Source organism: Cicer arietinum, chromosome 3 (assembly GCF_000331145.2).
Source record: "Cicer arietinum cultivar CDC Frontier isolate Library 1 chromosome 3, Cicar.CDCFrontier_v2.0, whole genome shotgun sequence".
Classification (NCBI taxonomy): Eukaryota; Viridiplantae; Streptophyta; class Magnoliopsida; order Fabales; family Fabaceae; genus Cicer; species Cicer arietinum.
Genome location: NC_021162.2, coordinates 62,491,693 through 62,499,557, shown reverse-complemented (window position 1 = coordinate 62,499,557; position 7,865 = coordinate 62,491,693). Strand labels below are relative to the sequence as shown.

The following is a 7,865-nucleotide window of genomic DNA, read 5'->3' as shown; positions in this document are numbered from 1 at the left end:
AAATATTGTATATTTTTTTTAAGTTTAACTTTCATAATTTTTTTTAGGCTAAATATCAACTGTAGTCTCTTAACTTAATTTCAGTTAAAGTTTTAGTATTTTATCTTTTTTTATTTTTTGATTTAATCATTTATTTTAATTTTAAGTCACAATTTGATATTTTATGTTTTAAAATGTCAAGAATATTATTCTTATTTTTTTGCAAATATTCAAAAAAATCAAAAAAAAAATTCAAACAAAACTCATAAAACTAATTATCATCCTCAATATAATGAAATTTCATCAAATTCATAACTTAAATCTTTAAATAGACTCATATTTTCATCTCCAACAACATCAAATAAAAAATTACAAATATGAGTTTATTTGAAGATTTGAGTTACAAATTTGATTAAATTTATTTTATATTACAAAATATAATTAATTTTATGAATTTTGTTTGAAAATTTTGATGAATTTTTGTAAAAAAAAGGATAACATTATTGACGTTTTAAAATATAAAAGATAAAATTATCACTTAAAATTAAAATAAATGACTAAATCGGAGAAAAAAAAAGTAAACGACTAAAACGTTAACTGACATTAAGTTAAAGGATCACAAATGATATTTAATCTGTTTTTTACATAATAAATTAAGATCTTTCATATAAACGACTTATATTTTTAATAATTGTAATTAATTAATGGTGTAAAACTGTTTACAATAATTGTCTCAATGATTGTCGCTTTTAGTTTCTAAAACAATTTTAATTTCTTTTTACCAATTCTACCGTATAATTAATACTATATGCATTACTCTTAATTTACACTCTACTTCATATTTATGATAATTTGAAATCAATAAAGATTTATTTTGTTTTACAAATAAAGATGAGATAATATAATTACTACAAAAAACTCACACAGTTGAGAGATTTTGGTTTGAACTCGAAACCCAACGTAATAATATTAATATTCGTTACTTGAATTAGTAAAGTTAACAGTAATTTTTAAAGATAATTTGTTAATATTTTTTTTTTTTAAAAAAACCAATAAATAGATAACATTTTAATAAAAAAATTTGTTGTTGTTGTTGGAGAGTATAAAAATAACATTTAAAAAATATTGTTTTAGTAAAATAACATTAAATAGCAGTATTATTGTGAAGATTTTTGTGACAAATAATTGCTATTTCCTTGATAGTTCCTGCATTTGTTTGGTCCATCTCTTAGATCTGTCACAACGCCATCATCAACCTCTCTCTCTTCAGATCAAACAAACACACACAGGTACGCTCTTCAGATCAATTATCATCAAACACACTCTCATCATTCAAAATTCACAATCACTCTAACTTTTGTTCCCAACTTCTCTGCTTGATTCACCATTCCCCTAATTCTTACTGTCTGTTTCACGTTTTTCACTCTTCGTCAAGGGTTCTTTCTTCAACTTCCACAAATGGGTGTGGCTCAAAACATTCACGATGAAGAGGGTACCTTGGAGATTGGAATGGGTCAGTAATTCCTTTACCCTTTACTCATTTTTCTTAGTTTTTTCTATTGTGGTTATAGATATATATGCATCAATGTTTGATTAAACCAAAAAACCCACCAAAAGTAATAGTTTTTAAGGGTTATTGGATTGATTAATTTTTAAAAATGTTCATAACTCGTTTAATTGTCTGTTTATAATGCTGCAGAATACAGAACTGTTTCTGGGGTTGCTGGACCACTGGTTATTCTTGAAAAAGTTAAGGTAATGACTCATGATCATATTTATTACTCTTGTCTCTTTGATATGCTTGCTGCATATTCTAGAATTTTGAAGTTTTTTCATTGATGAGGATGGTTTATTTTGTCTATAGTGTGTGATTGAATTTTGTAATGATTGATTGAATCAGGGACCTAAGTATCAAGAGATTGTTAATATTCGGTTAGGTGATGGAACTACTAGGCGTGGACAAGTTCTAGAAGTTGATGGTGAAAAAGCTGTTGTTCAGGTGAGTGAGTGGTTGGTGATTCCTTAATCATATGTAGTTGGATATATCATGAAGATATATTCGCGGTTATTTTCGACATATCACCAAAAATTATAAGATTTACGCATTTCTCGGATTTTATGAGTTGATAAGAAAAAGTTTTTAGTGTTGTTTTTACTTTGTTCATGTTGTTGTATTGACTCTAATAGCAAATAATTGTCTGTTTAGTTCTTTCATCTGCTGCTACTATCACAAGAAATGGCCTTATGTTAATTTAGCTTTTTTGTACCATTGCATAGGTCTTTGAAGGCACATCTGGGATTGACAATAAATTCACAACTGTGCAATTTACTGGAGAGGTATAAATTGCTTGTTTCTTTTACCATTGTATGCTTTATTTCACAATTAAATGTAACATTATGTATGTGAACTAGTGAATATTTTGCTTATGTATCTTCTGAAATGGGTCAGATTTTAATATGTTCACTTTTACTATGGGAGCTATATATTGGTAGTGGTTAACATAAAATTGGGTGAATCGGTGGCTTGTCTTTTAATATTCTGTCGTCTAAATTATAATATTGAATAAATTAGAAAAATAACAATCCCACAAGCAAGTCTAAATTATTGTTGAAAAAATAGGGCAGGTTGGCTTCTTTAGTATCATTAAGAAATATGTTGCTTCTCAAGTAACTTATTGAATGATAAATTTTATATTATGTTGTGAAGTGGTAACTTAGAGAAGGGACTTTAGTAGTATAATATATTACTTTTGGAAAACCTGGTAATTAAGGAAATCAACTTCCAATACGAAAATAGAGGAAGAATTGCGGTTTGCCAAAATTGTGCCATTCATAAGGTTTGGCTTATAAGAACTAATTCAATAATAAATTTGTTCTACTACGTAGGGTTAATTTCTTAAGTTTTATCCTTTCCAATTTGATTGATTATATGTTTGGAAAGTAAGATTTCCACAGTACCTCCGCAATAAATATTACCTTCAAAGCCACCGTACATCAGGCCATTCTTACCGCGATTCCAAACAGGCTGCAGCTTAATATATTTCCTCGTACCAATTTATCCTTGATGATTGAATTCTTTTTCATTTTGATTCCTTGACTTGCTGTCAATAAGTTCAACTGTTGACACATTTTTTTCTCTCTTATTACATTCACAGGTGTTAAAAACTCCTGTTTCGCTGGACATGCTTGGTCGCATCTTTAATGGTTCGGGAAAACCAATTGATAACGGTCCACCAATATTACCTGAGGCTTATTTGGACATATCAGGTATAATTTCTTCCAGGGAGGTCTAAATCTGCAGGTTTATTGTGTCTTGTTATAATATTTTCCCAACAATTCAGGAAGTTCCATCAACCCTAGTGAGAGAACCTATCCAGAAGAGATGATACAGACCGGAATATCTACAATCGATGTCATGAATTCTATTGCTAGAGGTCAAAAAATCCCTCTATTCTCAGCTGCTGGTCTCCCCCATAATGAAATTGCTGCTCAGATATGTCGCCAGGCTGGCTTAGTCAAGCGACTAGAGAAAACTGATAATCTTCTCGAGGTATTCTGGATTTGTTAAAGTAAATTTACTCTAATATGTTACATGCTCCTGAAGTATGAGCTTCGGACAATGTTACTTGTGTTCCATATCTTCCACGTTTTTTGTGTTTATATTGCTTCTACACTTAGTAAGACAAAGGTGGTTTTTCTGACAATACGATATATACAGGGTGGAGAAGAGGACAATTTTGCTATTGTGTTTGCAGCCATGGGAGTTAACATGGAGACTGCACAATTTTTCAAACGTGACTTTGAAGAGAATGGCTCTATGGAGAGAGTGACCCTTTTCCTTAATCTGGTAATCTTTAGAATCAGTATGCAAGTGTTCTATTATTCTCATTTGTTTCTTGGTTTTTTTTTGACTTCCCATTATGTTTTGGTTCCTGTATTTAAATCCCACATATTTACATAGTTGTAATCTATACGATTTATTGCAGGCAAATGATCCTACAATTGAGCGTATCATCACTCCTCGTATTGCTCTTACTACTGCTGAATATTTGGCATATGAATGCGGCAAGCATGTTCTTGTGATACTCACAGATATGAGTTCTTATGCTGATGCTCTTCGTGAGGTAATACACTTTCAACTATGATTTTTAGAAGAAAGCTAAAAATACTTTTAAGTATTTCTCAAACAATTTGATTGTCAATGAGACTAATGATGACTTCTGGATCCTGTAGGTATCTGCTGCCCGAGAAGAAGTGCCAGGTAGACGTGGATATCCCGGTTACATGTATACAGATCTTGCGACAATATATGAACGTGCTGGAAGAATCGAGGGACGAAAGGGCTCTATTACGCAAATTCCAATTCTAACCATGCCTAACGATGGTGATGAAATATTATTAAACGTTGTCAGCTCTGTTGCATAATGCACTCTTAATTATGACTCATTATCTTTATCAAACATCTTCTGTACAGATATTACGCATCCAACTCCTGATCTTACTGGATATATCACTGAGGGGCAGATATATATTGACAGGCAGCTGCATAACAGACAGGTCAGTTATATTGCAGGTTTTGGCTGTTATATGGTACACAACTTCGCTTTGCTTGTTTGGTACTGAATAATGTACAACAGATTTTTTTTCTTCCTTTTCTGAATACATCTTAACATCTATTACATGATGTGGTATTAACTATAAGATGTTAAACTGTTTTATCGTTTTTGATTGCAAGTTATGATTTTCTACATGAAAGCTTGGTTTTCCCCAACTTGTAAATTTTCTTATTATCCTTTAGTGGCCTTGGCAAGTATTTGGAAGTGGTTTAGTGTAATATTTTGGTACATACATTAAGATTAAAATGGAAGTTTGTGGTTTGTACGTTATCTGTTGATCACTAGAGATGTGTATCATGTTCATTCTTGCATAAAATAAAATAGGCCTTTCATTTTCTTGATCTACTCTGTTCTTGATGTACATGGTGATTTTGCTTACAAAATTTCGGGCCAAAACTAAACACACGATACCTCTTATTTGCTTTTTTTGAACAGATATATCCACCAATCAATGTCCTTCCGTCGCTGTCTCGATTAATGAAGGTGAGGTTAATCTTGTCTGTTTGATGTCACAAGATTCCATCAACTGATAATTTCTTTATAACTTCGTTTACTCTTGGACGAGTGAGGGGTCCTTACCCTTGATTTCGTCCATTAATCACCCTTTAATCCAACTGAAATTTGTCAAAATTATGGCCTTTTTCTAGCTAAAGTAACATCACTCTCTTCAACTAAAAATTAAATTACAAGGTTTTTCTAGTAATGCATCATGGTTGCATCTGCAGAGTGCCATTGGGGAGGGAATGACACGAAGGGATCACGCCGATGTGTCCAACCAGGTCTTACTTTTTACCTATATTTTTTTCTCTGTGTCATTGATAATTTTCTGTTTATAAACTGTCTCATTGGTGTCATTATGTTTTTTCCCCCAGCTCTATGCAAATTATGCCATTGGAAAGGATGTCCAGGCAATGAAAGCCGTGGTCGGAGAAGAAGCACTTTCTTCTGAGGATCTGGTCTCTAATATTTTCCTTTTAAGTATATTTTTTTTATTATTGTCGTTGAAGTGATGTTATCAATTAAGTTCCTTTTTTATTTTCAATGAACAGCTGTATCTGGAATTTCTGGACAAGTTTGAGAGGAAGTTTGTCGCGCAAGGAGCTTACGATACCCGCAACATCTTCCAGTCTCTAGATCTTGCATGGACATTGCTTCGGATTTTCCCTCGTGAGCTTCTTCATCGTATACCAGCAAAGACTCTCGATCAGTACTACAACCGAGATGCTGGCAACTGATGATTTATACATTAGGGTTATACCTTAGTCACATGCTCAATCAGCTTATAATGATCATGGCTATTGATTCATTTCTTCTGTTTCTCAACCAACAGTTCTTATTTCTTCTATTCAGCACATATGTTACATATAATAAAGGTTTTGAGTGCCTCATATTTTGATTTCTTCATTTAGTCAGAGTGAAGACCCCATAGATATTTTATTTCCTGTGCCATTTTTTCTTGGGGTAGTGAGAATATTGGTTACTATCAATTTGTGGAATATTCAGTGCAGTTAGGAGTTTTTATAATTTACCTTGTAATTTGATTTTTGAGCATATTATAATCCGGAAAGTTTTCTGTTGTTCATTTTTTTAATTTTGACTTTTTTTTTTTTTTTTTTTGTGTTGTCAAATAGTGGTTATAGCTTAGCAAAATTTTAATAAACTATTATAATTCTACTATACACAATGAAGTACAAAGTTTTGTCAAATAACAAACAGTAGCTTTTTGTATGATTATCAAGTGAAAAGAGCTAGAAATATTTGAGGAATTTATGTGCATTTATCATTAGAAACTGTCTTTATAAAAATATTTAAAAGCTGCCTTTGTATCTCACCAACAAATTGACCTTTAGATGCCACATGCCAAATTCACTACCCCTATTTTTTGTCATAACCTTTTCTATGACAACCACACCAAATTGGTGATGCACTGGTTGTTAGGTGTTTAGCAATGTCCTTCTCTGTGGTACAATAAACTATCACATCTCTTCCACTATGAACATGTGTTCAGATTGAAAAAGTAATTTTTTCAGAGAATTTAAGTATAAAACAAATTAATTTGTCTTTGTATCCAATCACAAAAATCATGTCTTACTTAGCTTGTTATACGATGATTAAAATTAGTTTTGAATGAACTGAGTTTATGAAATTGATTTTAATTAAAATTCAGTTGAATATAAAATAATTTATGTTTACATATACTCGAGTAAAAGTGAATTCAACGATAAATTTCAGTATAAAAATCATGTTTGAATTGAAAAGTTACAAATTGCAACTTTAAGTTATCCAAATATGCTAAAATTGAGTTTACACTTTTAGAATTCATTTTGCCTCACTTGTTATAATTTATAATCAAATTATTTCAAAAATAAATTTTTGTTGAAATCGGAATTTAGTGTTTCTTTTCAGAGTCAGATATCCAAAAACGGAAATAAAAAGGTAACAACAATATTTGGATTTTATTTATGCTTACTCAAGCATAAATGTTTTTGACCTTTTTAGTACTGTTTAATTTTATTAATATTTGATCTTTGTGATGGCATAACTTTAGAATGGGGCAAAATCAAACATGGAACTGATCTGCATATGTATCATTTTTTAACTATTTTCATGAAAATAAAATAATTTAAAACAAAAGTCGCATATTAAAAATACACCAAAATGAAAAGAAGAAAGAGTCCAAGAGGCACTCCAACCACATATAAGAAGAAGCAACCTATGACTGCCCATACACTAAGAAGATGCCAAAGACTGCTCACGATCTTTCCATAGTTGATTGTTTATCAACCAAACTAAGGGTAACCATGCACATATCTACTCAATATATAAAGCTTCAATTTACACAATCATACCTTTTATTTTTGTTTCAAAATTTTTTAAATCATTATTTTTTAAATATGCCAAAATATCATCAATATTTTTATTATGAACTAAGATTACTTTCAATTTTGTCAATTTTTTTTTTAAAGAAAAACAAAGTCAACAAAGCTATACTAAGGTGTTACATTAATATATAACATATTTTCAGAGAAATATGGATTCCTATGCCGGCTAACAAGGCTATAATATATAATATATATTGGATAGAGATTGTGTCCTGTGCCTACTATAAATAATAAAACTTAATAATTTCAGATCCAATTAAAATAAGTTAAATGAAACTACTTGCAATTGCATTTAAATTTCCGAAAGAATAATATAAAAATTGTTCAACCTTAGTCATTGTATATGTTTTTGCCAGCTGGTGAATGAATACAAATGACAAGGGCATCT

The 7,865-nt window shown here is 30.7% G+C and overlaps 1 protein-coding gene across 1 annotated transcript; it reads left to right on the top strand.

Moving 5' to 3' along the window:
* The first annotated feature begins 1,134 nt into the window (after positions 1-1,134).
* On the top strand, positions 1,135-6,186 carry LOC101499139 (V-type proton ATPase subunit B 2-like). Its single transcript, XM_004492840.4, has 15 exons — positions 1,135-1,268; positions 1,415-1,492; positions 1,679-1,734; positions 1,880-1,978; positions 2,257-2,316; positions 3,135-3,246; positions 3,321-3,529; positions 3,698-3,826; positions 3,966-4,103; positions 4,213-4,363; positions 4,454-4,536; positions 5,031-5,078; positions 5,321-5,374; positions 5,468-5,551; positions 5,645-6,186. The coding sequence occupies exons 2-15, from the start codon at positions 1,438-1,440 to the stop codon at positions 5,828-5,830; spliced, it is 1,464 nt and encodes a 487-aa protein (XP_004492897.1). The 5' UTR covers positions 1,135-1,268; positions 1,415-1,437; the 3' UTR covers positions 5,831-6,186.
* The last annotated feature ends 1,679 nt before the right edge of the window (positions 6,187-7,865 follow it).